The sequence below is a fragment of the Bos mutus genome, chromosome 7 (genome assembly GCF_027580195.1).
Source record: "Bos mutus isolate GX-2022 chromosome 7, NWIPB_WYAK_1.1, whole genome shotgun sequence".
Taxonomy (NCBI): domain Eukaryota; kingdom Metazoa; phylum Chordata; class Mammalia; order Artiodactyla; family Bovidae; genus Bos; species Bos mutus.
This window is the reverse complement of record NC_091623.1, coordinates 40,215,537-40,233,423: the sequence shown is the minus strand read 5'-3', so window position 1 is coordinate 40,233,423 and position 17,887 is coordinate 40,215,537. Positions and strand designations below refer to the sequence as shown.

The window sequence follows — 17,887 nt, the reverse complement described above, 5'->3', positions numbered from 1 at the left end:
TATTCGTCCTTTTTTTTAATGTGACCACAGATACGAATATGCCGAGGTTCTTGATCAACCTTGAAAGTGAAAGTGGCTCAGCTGTGTCTGACTCTCTGCGATCCCATGGACTATATACGGTCTGTGGAAGTTTGCAGGCCAGAATACTGGAGTGGGTAGCCATTCCCTTCTCCAGGGGATCTTCCCAAACGAGGGACTGAACCTAGGTCTCCCGCATTCTAGGTGGATTCTTTACTGTCTGAGCCACCAGGGAAACCTTGGTCAACCTTCAGTCAGTTCAGTAGCTCAGTCGTGTCCGACTGTTTGCGACCCCATGAATCGCAGCACGCCAGGCCTCCCTATCCATCACCAACTCCTGGAGTTCACTCAGACTTACATCCATCGAGTCCATGATGCCATCCAGCCATCTCATCCTCTGTCGTTTCCTTCTCCTCCTGCCCTCAATCCCTCCCAGCATCAGACTCTTTTCCAATGAGTCAACTCTTCGCATGAGGTGGCCAAAGTACTGGAGTTTCAGCTTTAGCATCATAACTTCCAAAGAAATCCCAGAGCTGATCTTCATCAGAATGGACTGGTTGGATCTCCTTGCACACCAAGGGACTCTCAAGAGTCTTCTCCAACACCACAGTTCAAAAGCATAAATTCTTCGGCACTCAGCCTTCTTCACAGTCCAACTCTCACATCCATACATGACCACGGGAAAAACCATAGCCTTGACTAGACGGACCTTTGTTGGCAAAGTACTGTCTCTACTTTTCAATATGCTATCTAGGTTGGACATAACTTTTCTTCCAAGGAGTAAGCGCCTTTTAATTTCATGGCTGCAGTCACCATCTGTAGTGATTTTGGAGCCCCAAAAAATAAAGTTTGACACTGTTTCCACTGTTTCCCCATCTATTTCCCATGAAGTAATGGGACCAGATGCCATGATCTTAGTTTTCTGAATGTTGAGCTTTAAACCAACTTTTTCACTCTCCACTTTCACTTTCATCAAGAGGCTTTTTAGTTTCTCTTCACTTTCTGCCATAAGGGTGGTGTCATCTGCATATCTGAGGTTATTGATATTTTTCCCAGCAATCTTGATTCCAGCTTCTGCTTCTTCCAGCCCAGCGTTTCTTATGATGTACTCTGCATAGAAGTTAAATAAGCAGGGTGACAATATACAGCCTTGACGTACTCCTTTTCCTATTTGGAACCAGTCTGTTGTTCCATGTCCACTTCTAACTGTTGCTTCCTGACCTGCATATAGGTTTCTCAAGCGGCAGGTCAGGTGGTCTGCTATTCACATCTCTTTCAGAATTTTCCAGTTTATTGTGATCCACACAGTCAAAGGCTTTGGCATAGTCAATAGAGCAGAAATAGATGTTTTCCTGGAACTCTCTTGCTTTTTCCATGATCCAGCGGATGTTGGCAATTTGATCTCTGGTTCCTCTGCCTTTTCATGGTTCACATACTGCTGAAGCCTGGCTTGGAGAATTTTGAATATTACTTTACTAGCATGTGAGATGAGTGCAATTGTGCGGTAGTTTGAGCATTCTTTGGCATTGCCTTTCTTTGGGATTGGAATGAAAACTGACCTTTTCCAGTCCTGTGGCCACTGCTGAGTTTTCCAAATTTGCTGGCATATTGAGTGCAGCACTTTCACAGCATCATCTTTCAGGATTTGGAATAGCTCAACTGGAATTCCATCACCTCCACTAGCTTTGTTCGTAGTGATGCTTTCTAAGGCCCACTTGACTTCACATTCCAGGATGTCTGGCTCTAGGTGTGATCACACCATCATGATTATCTTGGTCATGAAGATCTTTTTTGTACAGTTCTTTTATGTATTCCTGCCATCTCTACAGTCAACAAGAACAAGACCAGGAGCTGACTATGGCTCAGATCATGAACTCCTTATTGCCAAATTCAGACTTAAATTGAACAAAGTAGGGAAAACCACTAGATCATTCAGGTATGACCTAAATCAAATCCCTTATGGTTATACAGTGGAAGTGAGAAATAGATTTAAGGGACTAGATCTGATAGATAAGAGTGCCTGATGAACTATGGATGGAGGTTTGTGACATTGTACAGGAGACAGGGATCAAGACCATCCCCGTGGAAAAGAAATGCAAAAAAGCAAAATGGCTCTCTGAGGAGGCCTTACAAATAGCTGTGAAAAGAAGAGAAGTGAAAAGCAAAGGAGAAAAGGAAAGATATAAGCATCTGAATGCAGAGTTCCAAAGAAAAGCAAGGAGAGATAAGAAAGCCTTTCTCAGAGATCAATGCAAATAAATAGAGCAAAACAACAGAATGGGGAAGACTAGAGATCTCTTCAAGAAAATTAGAGATACCAAGGGAACATTTCATGCAAAGATGGGTTTGATAAAGGACAGAAATGGTATTGACCTAACAGAAGCAGAAGATATTAAGAAGAGGTGGTCAACCTTACTAGGGCATAAAATTTTTTTAATGTGCTACAGAGACATCTTTTCTGAATAGCTGCCAGCATTCCCAACACTGATTTGATTTTAATGTGACTGAACAATTTAAATCTGTCCTCACCTCAGACTCTTGGCTGGAATAACCTGTTTTATGACATTTTACACTGGTATTTTACAGTGGTACTGCTAAAAATTTTTTTTGAAGAAGAGAAAAACATCATTTAGGGATTGTGAGTCATTACAGGACCATATAATACACATAGCAAGTTGAAGTAATATGATAAAGATTCCTAATGAAATTTCAAACAATTTCATAGCCCCTAAATAGCATGAAAATAGCACATTAAAAAAAATCTTGTATTTAGTACGTATAGAAGGATAACAGTTATGCCAATTTTGAAACGCTGGAATACTCTTTTATTCTTCCTGAGCACCAGTCTCCTCGTCTGTAAAGTGGAGCTAACACAAGTCTGCTCTCCTCACAGAGTCATGCTGTGAGCCAACGCACTGAGAACACTGTGTAAGGCAGCCCAGCTCGTAGGGCAGGTTGTGCCAGTGCAGAGACTATAGACATGAGAGGGCCACCGTCTGGGCTGGGAGTCAGACAGCCTAAGATCTGTAGCCTACTTCTGCAATTTACTAGCTGCTGATGTCAGCAAAACTGTTTTTCCTTTACCATAAAAAAAGAGATAAAAAGAAGTAGCATAATAAGGACTTAGCCCAGGGTCTGGAGCAGAGAAAGACCTTAATATATTATTATTTATATCAACATCATCCATCAAATAAACTGGTTATTTCCATAACAGTTACAAGTTAAACAATATTCTCTTTTAACTTCTTATTCACAAATTTATTTTATTGGCATCATAGCTTTGTAACTATGGAGTCAGGATAGTCCTAAATTATATGTCCACAACTATACATCAAAGTCCTAAGAGTTCTGATTCAAATTCACGAATTAGATGGCCTCTTAATTAAATTCCAAAAGCACTTATCACTATTATCCTTGGCATCTGGCCATTTTAACTCACTGCTGCTGCTGCTGCTGCTGCTGCTAAGTCGCTTCAGTTGTGTCCGACTCTGTGCAAACCCATAGACGGCAGCCCACCAGGCTCCCCCATCCCTGGGATTCTCCAGGCAAGAACACTGGAGTGGGTTGCCATTTCCTTCTCCAATGCATTAAAGTGAAAAGTGAAAGTGAAGTTGCTCAGTCGTGTCCGACTCTTAGCGACCCCATGGACTGCAGCCCACCAGGCTCCTCCGTCCATGAGATCTAGACCATCATTAAAAAAAACACTGATAAGCAGGCATTGTGAAAATTCCTGTAGAACATTTGTCCTTGGAATAATGACTGTGTAAGGTCTTTAGCAGACTGAAGATGACCAAAAAAAAAGTGGGAAGGGAAACACTTTCAGGATTCTGCCACTGAGACTTAATTTTAGATAAGAGATTTAAACAAACAGTACAAAAGTGGAGATTAAAGTCATAAAAATTAATTTTCACTTGCGGGAAAAAAGTTTTACTTTCTCTAAAAACTAAAATTGCATCATTTTCACAAGGACTAAAAGACTAATAAAATGGCATTCATCTTGTGTAAGTTTTTAAAAATCAAATAATCATGAAAGGATCAGTTTTCAAGCAAAAATACCTGAGGCAAAGGAGCAGTTTTTCAGTTTCAAAGTCTGTCTAGACATTTTATTTCCAAGAAAACTGTTTTTTTAAAGTAGGGAAACTGTGATTTTAACTTGAATACATATGCAGGAAAACCAGTTACCCTCAAGTAGTCACAGCATACGCTCTAGGAGAGCAAACAACTTTTGAAAGACTTCTTTTTATATTCATTAACACATTAATAAAATCCAGACCTCAAAAAGGGCGGGGGGGCATGGGTAAGAAAACTTATAAATTTGAAACTGCATCATCGCTGTGCTGGATGAGTGTCAAACTGTCCTTGTAGAACAGATCACCGTTGGGGCTGAATCACTGTGTGGATGTTCCCAGGCTGTGCCAGGAAAATCCACTGTAGAACTTATCTCAGAGGAAAAACCAACACTGAGTTTCTAGACTAAGCAGGGCTCATAAAACTTCTCCAGCGACAGGGGAAGGCTGGGCAAGAAGATCTGACTACAAGTGAGGTCGTCAGGTTCAGAGAAGGCTAGCCTGGAGGCATGGGTTGGCTCCAGCAGGAACCCTCACCAACGGTTGATGCAGCCTTCTGAGTATTCCACTATTACTGAGCAGACGAGAAGAAAGCAAGCCGGGTATTGCCCAGCGCTGTCTGCACAGTCCCAGGCAGCGAGCAGGGGTCTGGAGTCAGCCTCCGAGCATCACCGCTCCCTGGCTGTGTGGCCCCGAAGGCTTCCCAGCAGCCCCAGGCCCGCCCGTTTCCTCTTCTACACAAGGGGCACAGGTGCCGCCTCCTCTCCTCGTGCTGCCGTGAGAGCTAAACCAGGCTCACAGAAAGCACTCAGTGCAACGCTTGGGACGGAGGCGGCTTTAGGTGCGTCGTATTGGAGCGATCTAAGAAATCAGCAATAAACTATATAAGGAATACACATCAAAGATACATCAAAATTTACTGTGGCAATAAACTTCAGCTTTCTCCAATTAAAAAGAAAGTGCCAATATTTTTATTTCAGTATTAGTAACGGTGAAGCTGCTGATGACTGAATGATCACAGTTGAGAACCTTATTAAAACTTTGTGCTTACTACGTGCCGGCTGCTATTCTACATGCTTGACAACTATCAATTCATTGGAGCCTGACAGGGCCTCTCTCGGGTGACACTCTCACCACCGCCTGGCCACCGGCGAGGACACTGGCGTCGGAGGACGCAGGGCCTGCTCTGAGACAGCTGGGCAGCGAGCAGAGGCAGTGTCCTTGGCCCAGCGGGCCCGGCCCCCAAGCCTGCACTGGCGCAGCTGCATTCTCTGCCTCTGCTCTGCTGCGGATTGGTGCAGACCGACACCGGCTTCAGGGGAAGGAGGAGGATCGCTTTTGACTTGATAAAACAAAAGGTTATCACTTGAGATCACTTAAGGAGACTTTCCAGCTTCTGATCTCAGGCTGGAAAATGGGAGTATTTAATCAATGGTTCCAACAGAGCTAAAATAATGATTTACTAACACATTCAGAAAGAAAGGTTTAGAAGTTATCATTTCTACCCATTTACTACCTGCCCAGCCATCCACTCATCCCATTTTAAGATTTAAGGCCACCCTGAAAATCACACCACATATGACAGTCTCTTCTAAGCAAAGGAACAGGCAGATGCTCCTTCCCCACGGTGGATGGGAACTGTGCAAATATGAGAGCGGAGCCGCTCCTGTGGGGTTCACAAGCCGTAACTGCTGCGAACTGTGCACGGTGCCTGTGGACACACTGCCTCCTGAGGAAGAGATGGGCCCGACTGTGGCGGGACTCTCCACGTAGGCGCTGACCCCGCCCTCCTCGGGGACGCGCCAGGCACGCACAGACGACGCCACGGCTCCAAGCTGCTCAGATTCTTTGGCGATGCCAAATGCCTCTCATATTTCAGTGCACTCTGGCAGGTGGCAAGGCTAGAAAACCTCACACTGTGTTACAAGTCCTGAGACGGGAAATAACCAGTAGAAATGCATTTTCCAGGGCACTTGTTAAGATGTCAATAACAGTTATCCTGTTTTAACCAACAAGGGAGCATGACAGAAAGAAAGGGGAAGGTGGATGGGTGTCCTCAGATAAGTACAACAAAGAACATTTTTTCCCAACAATTTTCACCTTTCCAGAAACTAGGGAGATCAATAAAGCACCAATCAATTCTTTTAAGAAAGGCAAAATAAAGTATAAACCTTAAACTCCCTCTTACAAGAAAAGGAGGGGGTGGTGAAAACAAGTTGAGAGAGAAGACTTTATTCAGTAAGTGGTGCGGACATTGAAATGACTGGTTAACTCTCTATAAGAAACAGTTAAGCCCAAACCAAAATAAATCCCATACATAATAAAGAGTTACATTTAACACATACAGATAGAGAGGAGAGATATACAGACAGATGTCTAGGGATGAGGGCTTCCCTGGGGGCTCGGATGGTGAAATGGCCACCCACACCAGGATCCTCATCTGGAGAATTCCATGGACAGGGGAGCCTGGGGCCTACAGTCCACTAGGCCACAAAGAGTCGGACACAACTGAGTGACTAACACTTTTCACTTCACAACTATGGATAAATGAAAAAAATATATATTTGAATATAAAAGCAGGGAAAACAATCTGCAAGAAGAGCGGATGTAGGTATCACTGCTCAAAGCATCAAGGCAGTATGGCTCCACGACGCTTAGCTAAACAGCTTAATCAAGTTCCTCCTCATCCCTGGAAAATCAGCATTCTAGACGGAACTTTCCATTCTAGCTTGATCCATGGCTCATCCTCCCATGAGATTCTCCCAGCATCCCCTCTCCCAAGGCTCTCTTTCCCTAAATCACTTCCCTCTCCTGAGGGTGTGGTTTTCCCAGTTAGTGCACTTGAGTGGTACTCCTATTCCCCAGTTTTGAAACCTTCACAGAAGCTTCTTTTTATAACTCAGGCTGTTGATAGTGCAAGAAAAGGGAGTGATGAAGAGAAGAGAGTTGGACACCAGATACACAGGATGAGAAGGCTAACATTTAAATTCCTTAACAGTGGCTGGAGCACACTGGGCCATACAGCTGTGAGGCAGGGTTTTACGACATGTTTGTTCTCCTCTTTATCTGACTACAAATTTATGACATAGTTAAAAAAAAAAAACAAAACTATAAACTAAAAAAGCAAACTATGTCTATGTAAAAACAAGCTCATCTATCAATATAGAATAATTTTTGAAAACTGGACCTTTTTCGTTGCTGTTTTGTTTGTTTTTCTGGAAAGCTGGACTTTGAGGACAGATTTAGTAAATCTTAAAATCTTAATGTGACTCTCTGAAATCACAGTCAGCACCCAGGTTCAGAAGGGCTGGTTGTGGCTCCTGATTCTGCCATTCACAGGTAGGTAATTTAATTTTAACTATTTATTCTAACTCTTACTTTCCCAATTCAGTAAATGCAGATAACAGCAATTTCTAGAATCACTAGGAGAGTTTTTAAAAGTTACTAATTCCTAAGCTCTCCACCCCAAATCTACAGAATCAGAATCTCAGAGATGAAGACATCTGTGGAAGTCTTTTCTATAATCTCTCTGGTATCACCTGGACACAGTGAGTTTGAGGACTTTAGCTAGAAAAGCTGCTAACCTCAGGGGGTTAGCAGACCCCCCAGGCTCCATGTGCTCTCTGAGCTTTGAGCACACAGAGCCTTCCTCCACCAGGAGTGGGAGCCCAGGGCTGGAGCAGGGAGCCTGCAGACAGCGACCTGCAGCAGGGAGCCCAGGGCTGGAACGGACAGCCTGCAGACAGCGGCTTGGAACAGGGAGCCCAGGGCTGGAAGGGGAGCCTGCAGACAGCAGCCTTGAGTGGGGAGCCCAGGGCTGGAAGGGGAGCCCGCCTGCAGACAGCAGCCTGGAGCGGGGAGCCCAGGGCTGGAAGGGGAGCCTGCCTGCAGACAGCGGCCTGGAGCGCAGGCCGGCAGAGGGCCCCCCATCATGCTACGGAAGGAGGGGTCAGGCAGCAAGGGCGACGCACCCGTTATGTTACTGAAGTCTGCAGACACTTTGCTCATGGCAATACTGTGAGGTGATGGGCCAAGGCAGATCTCCAGTCTTGCCTGGAGGCCAATCTCTCTTGACATTACTTCAGTGGGAAAAACGCACTGCAGTCTCTAAACAAAGAGCGCATTATTGCATGCTGGGAGATGCCAACACACCAAAAACAAGAACACAATCCAAAATGTCTAGCTCTGCCTTCTGGATTGAGTTACTTTTGTCTTTCTTCTAGTATAACCATGGAATTACTCTGGGTACCTTTTAAGTACTAAGTTTTCTTTGAATGAATACGCACATCAGCGTCCTTTAATGATTACTTCCCCATTATCAGAGATTAGGGGATGGAGAGCAATTCTTTAAAGAATCCCTTCAGATTCCTGGCAAGTTTTTAAACTGTTAGAAATATGTGCTAAGAGTCAAAGACTAACAAAGAAATTGGAACCAACTGATATCTAATGCAAAACAGCCTCAAATATTTCGTTCTGACCACGTGGTTAGGCATTAACTTACGCCTATGGCATTTCAGTCTGTATTCTTCCTGGTCAGACTGTTAAATCGCTGTGTTTCCTCTGCTAAAACCCTGGTCTGCACCTGTGTTGGCATGTACTCTAAGTATCCTCAGGACAACAATGTATGTCTACAAAGAGCTTCTGTTTCCAAAAGCTCTCACAGCATTATCTCACCCATTTCTCATACCAGACCTGAAGCAGACGTATCTGCCATCAGGCCCATTTCATACACGGCAGCGCAGTCTGTGGGCACGCAGTGGGCATGCAGCGGGGGTGCAGGCGGTCTGTCTGCCCAGAGGTGAGAGGGGCAACGGGACGTCACGTGACCGCAGCCAGTAGGGGCCAGCCTGCAGGGTCCACGGATATAAACCAGCTGGGGAAAGTGAAGTATCAGTTGCTCAGTCGTGTCTGACTCTTTGCGACCCCATGGGCTGTGGTCCTCCAGGCTCTTCTGTTCATGGGATTCTCCAGGCCAAAATACTGGAGTAGGCAGCCATTCCCTTCTCCAGGAGATTTTCCCAACCCAGGGATCGAACCCAGGTCTCCCACATTGTAGGCAGCTTCTTTCCTGTCTGAGCCACCAGGGAAGCCAAACCTGGTGGGCAGTGGGGTTTATTTTGGCTGCACGGTGCTGGCTGTGGCCTGGGGGGTCTTGGTTGCCACGTGCAGGCTCTTAGGTGCAGCATGCAGGATACAGTGCTCTGACTAGGGCCTGAAGCCGGGCCCCCCGCACTGGGAGTGCAGAGCCTGAACCACTGGACCACGGGCCAAGTCCTGGCAATGGAATTTTTAACCACAAAACTGATTAGCTCTATATCCCAGGAAGACAGCCAACAGCAGGAAGAATGAAAGAAACAGGTCACCACGACAAAGAGGTAATCTGGAAAACAAGCGACACCTGGAGGAAAAACCCTGCACTCTACACCCCACCTCCCCCTGCAGAGGGACAAGCCTCCCAGAATCAGCTGGGCTGCTCCCAGAACGCCGTCACAGGAGAGACTCCCAGAGAAGGGAGGCTGAGGAACAGCGGCCACCATGGACCCGAGAGCCCTGGGCGCCTTCCGCTTGCTAGTGCCCTCCACCATCCCCGCCCAGAGGGCGCAGCCGGGGGCTCAGAGGCTGGCGTCTCCACTCTCTCCTATCTTTCTCTCGAGCCCAGGAGTCAATGACAGGTCACCTCAGCGAGGCTGCCCGTCTCGAGTGTGTTCTTTCCCAGAGTCAGAGTAGACCCGCAAAGACCACAGCAAAATCCTAGACAGTGCTCTCAAGATGCACTCGTTCAACAAAGGTTTACACAGTGCCTACTGGGTGCAGATTCTGCTCTCAGAGGGGGGACACAGCAAGGAATCTCACGGCTCCGGCTCCTCCTTTCTGACCGGCACCTCCTGCCTTCAGGCCTTCCGTGTGCTTGTAACTCTTCCCGATGACTCAACCCCCAAAAATCTGCAAAGTCTCCTATTCCCTGACTTCCTTCAGATTTTCACTCCCATATCACCTTTTCTGCAATGCCTTCTCCAACTGTCCTATTCCAACCACCTCCTGAAGGTGCTCTTCCCTCCTTTTCCCCCTTCAAAACAACGCTTATTACCATCTAACGTGTGTTCTCTGAGTTCTGATCCTCAGTTTTCCCCTCGTACTAGAATCTAAGCTTCAGAAAGGCAGGGCTCTTGTCTGCTTGGTTCAGGGCTGCGCCCCTTAGTGCTTGTAGTGGTAACTGGCACATAGCAGTTCACTCGTGCGATCTTCTGTGCACCCGTGACACGGGGGTACACGCACAGGCCTCTAACATCCACTTGTATTCGTCATCACTCGTCACATGTATTCTCGTACACACTCAGACGTAAGTTCCCTATTGTGGACATCCAGTTTTAAAGCACTAAGTGTCCAAATTTGTATATACTGATCCTTCCTTTATTTGATATGCTTCAGTTTTTTATTCTTAAGCTAAACATTTTTTCCCTCTTATGCTGTCTTTGAACATGAACACTCTCTTCTTTTCACATGCAGGTAATTTTTTTATATTTGTCACAGAATCCATAACCACTTACTATTTCCAGCTAAGTGTATGTCAATCCACAATATCAAAACAGCTCTACAAAACATAAAAATGCCAAACCTCTCATCTTTTTTTCCCCACAAATGCAATCTGACTTTAAAATTAGGCACAGAGGTAAAGCCAAGCAATCTGAGTTAACACTCCGTACCTAACAAAATGTTCCCTTGCTACCTCCTCTAACATATCTTCATACCTCTCCTACATAGCTGGTTTCTCAATGCTAAGTTTTAGGAGTATTTTAGGATTTTTTATATTTTTAGGAGAACAGATACAAATGTACAAAGCCTCTGGTACAGAAATAATTAAACACTGTGCCTTCTGTCTGAGCCCTGAGAACACTGGCTAAGAGGCAGAAGCAAACGGCGAGCAGCAGCAGCGCCGACCCTCAGGCCTCGCTCTCCTCGCTCTTCCACCCACTCGTTACGTGACCCCAGGCCAGCTTCAGCCTCTTTATCTGCGAAGAAGCCGATTCTTCCCGATCCGCTCACCACACGGGACTTTTATGAGAATAAAATAAGTCTAAGGACATTCTCTAAACTATACAGCAACAGTCAGACGAAAGGTATAACGATGCTGCCTACAGGTGAAGTGCGCTTAATCGCTCCCTGAAGCAGAGTAAAACTCACAGTTTTCTTATTCCCACCCCCTTATGCCACGTATAATACAAAAAGTCAGTTTTCATAGATATACTTGGGGATATACCTTCGACTGCACTGTCCTCAGATTAACCAGGTGAATGTCACAGGGCAAGGGTGCCATCAAGGGAGAGAATTCACCCAGCAGCTGAAGGGTGGGCACGGGGACCTTTTCTGTCATTGGGAAGACAGGGTGATTCAGGAAAGAAGACGTTATGTGGCTAAGGAGGGAAGGGTAACTGACTGCCTTCTGGTCTTCTTCCTGTCAAGAGAAAACAAGAATGTGTAACAGTTAGATATCTGCAATTCTCATAGTATTAACTGAATCAGCAGGCAGGGTTCAGACAGGAAAGAAATATAAAAATATATCAATACTTTGGTTTCACTATATTGTATAAATAAGTTTAGACAATGCACAGCAGATTACCAAGTTCAGTTCTAAGCAAAAGAAGAAAACAGTGCCCACTTAACATTAACTTCCATGTGTAGAAACCTCTCCTCTGCACCACTTTAAAACTAGAAGTCTCGAGAACATTTCCACAAACATTCGAGGACAAGGAATTAGTTTATATGAAGATTCTTTCTCAGCCTACCACAAAACTCTTAAAGTGGACAGATTAGGATGTTCACATATCTTGTACATCATCAAATGTTGTCTCTTTTCCCTCAGGTTTTATCTATCATATTCTCATGGTTTCATTTATACATTTGACTAGACTGTGAAGTTATGTACCAATCCAAAATAATGTTCTATAAGTTCTATATATAGAATTTATATGAAAATTTTTATATACATATTCTATATATAAAATATATAAAGTTATGTTCTACCCAATGATAAGATTTTTTAAAAAAAATCAAAACAAATAAGGCTTTAAAATAACACAGGTAGCATATCTGTATCATCTATTTTCTTTAAATTTGGTAAAATCATTGCCAGATGTTTTGCTTTACCTTATTCCAAAAGCTGGAGCTACTACATCTGTTACAGAATAGTTATCACACATTTACACGGTATACAATTATTCAGCATAGTTTTAAAATACTTTAGTCTTTGCTATGGTGTGTGGTTACAGATAAGCATTTCAGCACGTTCAAACATTAAGTAAATCTACCAGGACTGGGGAATATACATATGGTAGATGACATACACAATTAATTAAATCAGTGACTAAGTAGAATCTTAACCAAAAATGTCCAAGGTGTAAAAGCAGACCCAGAAAAGCACTAAGAAAAAACGTAATTTACGTAGAAAGGCCTTGTGATCACCAACAACACTTGGGGATATTTCCATTTTGCATCGTATGTTTGGAAATGACTATTTCACTGATATCTTCTGATTTTGCATATTTTTTAATAGATGGCTCAAATAAAAGGTCTCACAACTTATCTGTCTGAAAAGACAAGATTTATAGAAGATAGAGAGCTTAAAATTCAGAATGTCAGATTAGCACTGAACAGAGGGTGTTAGCAAAGAGTGGTGAATATCTTGCCAGCAGCAAACTGTAGATGTCATTACAATTCAGACTATGAATAGAGAAAAAAAAATTAAGGCAACAGAGGGACACTGCAATATTAAGACACTGACAAAAAACATTAGGTAAAAAATATTAAGTTAAAAAATTTATCCATCCCACATTCTTTTTTAAGGAAAGATTAAATAAAGTATATAAAATAATATTCTTCAACAACATTGAAATTTAACGCAGCTTGTAGAGTAACATGAAAAGAGAGGGAACATTTTCAATAAGAAGCTTTAAATGGACTCAAAGATCAAAGGACTTCATAATCTAGGTCAGGACTGCTGACAAAACCACTTTTGAGTAATAAAAGATAAAAGCTTCTTACAGAAAGGAAAACACCTGCTTTATCAGATTCAGAGGCATTAAATCCCTTCTAGGTCAAGACACGTTCAGAAAAAGCTCTCTGGCTTTGTTCTATGCTCTTGGAGGAATCCTTGGACACTTCAGTGAGATGGTCGGATACTAACTGATAGATTATCTATACCTTAGAAGTAATAATGTGCAAATCTAGTACTCCTTCAAACCCAAATCAGTTCTCCCGACCAGATTGACCAGACATCAGAGTGGCTTGGGAAACTTTTATGAAACCTAGGTCCTTGGACCTGAACCAAAATCTACTGAATGGGAATTCTAAGGAGAGGGGCCTGGGAAAGTCAAGTTAAAAGCCCCCATGTGCTGTCGCAGTCAGGCCCACTCTGCTCTGCTGGCCTGTATGATACAGGAACAGCCACCGCAGCACCCTCCCGACCTTTCAGAGCAAACAGCGCTCACTCTGGAATTAAAAGTATAAGCCTTACCGTTTAACTAGTTTAGGATAAAAAAAAAAAAAAAGATGCAGACTCAGAAGCACGTTAAGGAAAAGTCTTGCCAAATAATACACTGTCGTGAATGTAAGTACTTTGGGCATTCAAGAGCTGTGCTATTTATGTTCTCCTAAGCAAGAAGGGAGAGAAGTTTATGTAAGAGATGTGGTTCAGTGCCAGAAGAGCTCCAAGAACACAAACACTCTGGACGCGGGCCAGGCAGGGTGAGACAAAGACCCAGGCACAGCACCAGATTCACACACCTTCTTAACAGCTTTATAGCAATAAGGGCTCAACAATATATTTAACTGTGAAGCTATCGCTACTTTGATTAACCTCCTAGACAGGTAATCTTTGAACCATAACCTTGATGATAAACTCAAAATTTATAAAATATATTTGTATACGAATTTTTTACATGTTTGTGTAACCTATAAACCAGTGTTACAAGAAATGGTACACTACTACTACAAACATTATTTGGTTTCTTGTAGGTTGGGAGGTTTCAGACTGTCTAGGTCTGGCTTTCTCTCCGCAGCCTACCTGAGATTAAAGAGAATTTCTAGCATATTCTGATGCAAACCACATTAGGTTGAGATCTTCTCCACTGGGTTTAAGCCCTTATTTCATGAGTCAGAACTTCTTGCCAGGCTCCTTGGTGTCCCTCATTAAGCCCACTTGAGTTATCCACTGCCTAAACATAAAAGCTTTCCATTTCATCTACATAAAAACCTGCTAAATTATTAAGAAAGAGATCATTCTTTTTAGTCACCCTTGTTTATTCAGAATGACCCGACATAATGAGAACCAGATAAATGTTGATAATTAATTTATTAACTATTATATTAACAAGCAATGCAATATTAATGAATGAGAGAAAATTACTATAGGAGAAAGAATGGGGTAAAAAGACAAACAGGGAGAAGGAGAGAGAAAGAATGAAAATATACAGAGTGGTAAGATTTAGTGTAGACCTGAAGCCTAGCAATATATGGGCCAAGTTACCCTATTAGACATAGAAAACACCCTCTCCCAACAACACAAGAGATGACTCTACACATAGACATCACCAGATGGTCAACACCAAAATCACACTGATTATATTCTTTGCAGTCGAAGATGGAGAAACTCTATACAATCAGCAAAAACAAGACCAGGAGCTGACTGTGGCTCACATCATGAACTCCTTCTTGCCAAATTCTGACTTAAATTGAAGAAAATAGGGAAAACTTTAGACCATTCAGATATTACCTATATAAAATCCCTTACGATTAAACAGCAGAAGTGACAGATTCAAGGGATCAGATCTGATAGACAGAGTGCCTGAAGAACTACGGACGGAGGTCCATGACATTGTACAGGAGGCAGTGATCAAGACCATCCCCAAGAAAAAGAAATGCAAAGGCGAAATGGTTGTCTGAGGAGGCCTTACAAATAGCTGTGAAAACAAGAGAAGTGAAAAGCAAAGGAGAAAAGGAAAGATCTGAACGCAGAGTTGCAAAGAATAGCAAGGAGATAAGAAAGCCTTCCTCAGTGATCAAAGAAATAGAGAAAAACAATACAATGGGAAAGATGAGAGATCTCTTCAAGAAAATTAGAAATACCAAGGGAACATTTCATGCAAAGATAGGCTTGATAAAGGACAGAAATGGTATGGACCTAAAAGAAGCAGAAGATATTAAGAAGAGGTGGCAAGAATACACAGAAGAACTAGACAAAAAAGATCTTCGTGACCCAGATAACCACAATGGTGTCATCACCTCCTAGAGCCAGACATCCTGGAGTCCAAAGTCAAGTGGGCCTTAGGAAGCATCACTACAAACAAAGCTAGTGGAGGTGATGGAATTTCAGTTGAGCTATTTCAAATCCTAAAAGATGATGCTGTGAAAGTGCTGCACTCAATATGCCAGCAAATTTGGAAAACTCAGCAGTGGCCACAGGACTGGAAAAGGTCAGTTTTCATTCCAATCCCAAAGAAAGGCAATGCCAAAGAATGCTCAAACTACCACACAATTGCACTCATCTCACACACTAGTAAAGTAATGCTCAAAATTCTCCAAGTCCGGCTTCAACAGTATGTGAACTGTGAAGTTCCTGATGTTCAAGCTGGTTTTAGAAAAGGCAGAGGAACCAGAGATCAAATTGCCAACATCTGCTGGATCATGGAAAAAGCAAGAGAGTTCCAGGAAAACATCTACTTCTGCTTTATTGACTATGCCAAAGCCTTTGACTGTGTGGATCACAATAAACTGTGGAAAATTCTTCAAGAGATGGGAATACCAGACCACCTGACCTACCTCTTGAGAAATCTGTATGCAGGTCAGGAAGCAACAGTTAGAACTGGACATGGAACAACAGACTGGTTCCAAATAGGGAAAGGAGTATGTCAAGGCTATATATTGTCACCTTGCTTATTTAACTTATATGCAGAGTACATCATTCAAAACACTGGGCTGGATGAAGCACAAGCTGGAGTCAAGATTGCTGGGAGAAATATCAATAACCTCAGATATGCAGATGACACTACCCTTATGGCAGAAAGTGAAGAAGATCTAAAGAGCCTCTTGATGAAGGTGAAAGAGAAGAGTGAAAAAGCTGGCTTAAGACTAAGATCATGGCATCCAGTCCCATCACTTCATGACAGACAGATGGGGAAACAATGGAAATAGTGACAGAGTTTATTTTCTTGGGCTCCAACATCACTGCAGATGGTGACTGCAGCCATGAAATTAAAAGACACTTGCTCCTTGGAAGAAAATCTATTTGTCTAGGTTAGCATATTAAAACCTAGACAGCATATTAAAAAGCAGAGATACTACTTTCCTGACAAGGTCCATCTAGTCAAAGCTATGTTTTTTCCAGTAGTCATGTATGAATGTGACAGTTGGACGATAAAGAAGGCTGAGCGCCAAAGATTTGATGCTTGTAAACTGTGGTGTTGGAGAAGACTCTTGAGAGTCCCATGGACTGCAAAGAGATCAAACCAATCAATGTGAAAGGAAATCAGTCCTGAATACTCAATGGATGAACTGATGCTTAAACTGAAGCTACAACAGTTTGGCCACCTGATGCGAAGCACAGACTCACTGGAAAAGACCCTGATGCTGGGAAAGATCGAAGGCAGGAGGAGAAGGGGACGACAGAGGATGAGATGGCTGGATGGCATCACTGACTTGACGGACAGGGGTTTGGGTGGACTCTGGGAGGTGGACAGGGAGGCCTGGCGTGCTGCAGTCCACGGGGCTGCAAAGAGCTGGACACAACTGAGTGACTGGCCCTACTAGACATGTTCCGGCAGCTCCACATGGCATTAAAACAGTGTTTGTTTCTCAGTCCTCTCAAGAGAAAAAAAAAAAAAAAAAACCAGGAGATTTCATATTTAAAATCATCAAAATGACTACAGTAATGAAAACTTATCCAAACAGATACTTTTTTTTTTTACCCCAAGCACTGGGAAATGAAGTCCCACTGGGCCCCCAACCTCGAGTAGAAATGGCCATCTGGGGCTGCACTGCGGCTCTGATGTGGGCCAGGCAGCCATCCTCATGTTCAGCAGCCCCTCTGGTCACCTAACGTAAGCATCTCCCTTAAACCTGACCAACCTCCTTCTTGCTATCATTTCCTGGAGCCCAGTCAGCACTTGTGATTGTCACCTGATAGCTCCAAAATTCCTCTCCTTTTATGTAAAGAACTGGTACCCAGAAGCAAAATGACCCAACTGTAACACATGAGTACCTCCAGTGCAATGATTTCTAGTTCACTGTCCCCTTTACTATTATTCTAGTTGCCAGCAGGAAGGGTAGGAAGTAGGGGTCAAAGAAATAAATCCTAAAAAGTCAAAGCTAATGAGATAATTTCTATTTTGTTCTTCTGCTGAGCCTTGGGCGTCATTACTGTCAAAGACCTCACACAGTGGCAGTCCTCCGCTGGGCATTACACCTCTCCCAGTGATATATGTCATTCCAATCTTGTTCTCACTGCCTCTGCAAAGGCCTTGAGAACACAATGCTTCCATTTAGTCATCCAGGATTATCACCATGAGGATCCAGCAGGTTCAAAGCTTCCCACTAAAAAGCCTTCCTTTCCAGGGAATGTCTCCCCATGTCAATTTCTACCATCGACATTTTAGTCATTAGTCTGGTTGAAAATAAAAACACTTTCTAGAAAATTTAAGTTACGTGATTTGTAACATTTCTTAATCAAATGTCATTTTAATTAATTTCACTAGAAATTAAAATGTATCTTCTCTTCTCTGGTTCATTTTTTATTTAAAAGAAACTATTGA

The 17,887-nt window shown here is 43.1% G+C and overlaps 1 protein-coding gene across 2 annotated transcripts in view; it reads right to left on the bottom strand.

Moving 5' to 3' along the window:
• MAN2A1 (mannosidase alpha class 2A member 1) overlaps nucleotides 1–17,887 on the bottom strand; it is a 214,765-nt gene that overhangs the window by 5,487 nt on the left and 191,391 nt on the right. For both annotated transcript variants that reach the window (XM_005907789.3, XM_070373207.1), the window contains one exon: nucleotides 11,344–11,538. In XM_005907789.3, the coding sequence (XP_005907851.2) occupies nucleotides 11,344–11,538 (195 nt within the window). The remainder of the gene's footprint in view (nucleotides 1–11,343; nucleotides 11,539–17,887) is intronic.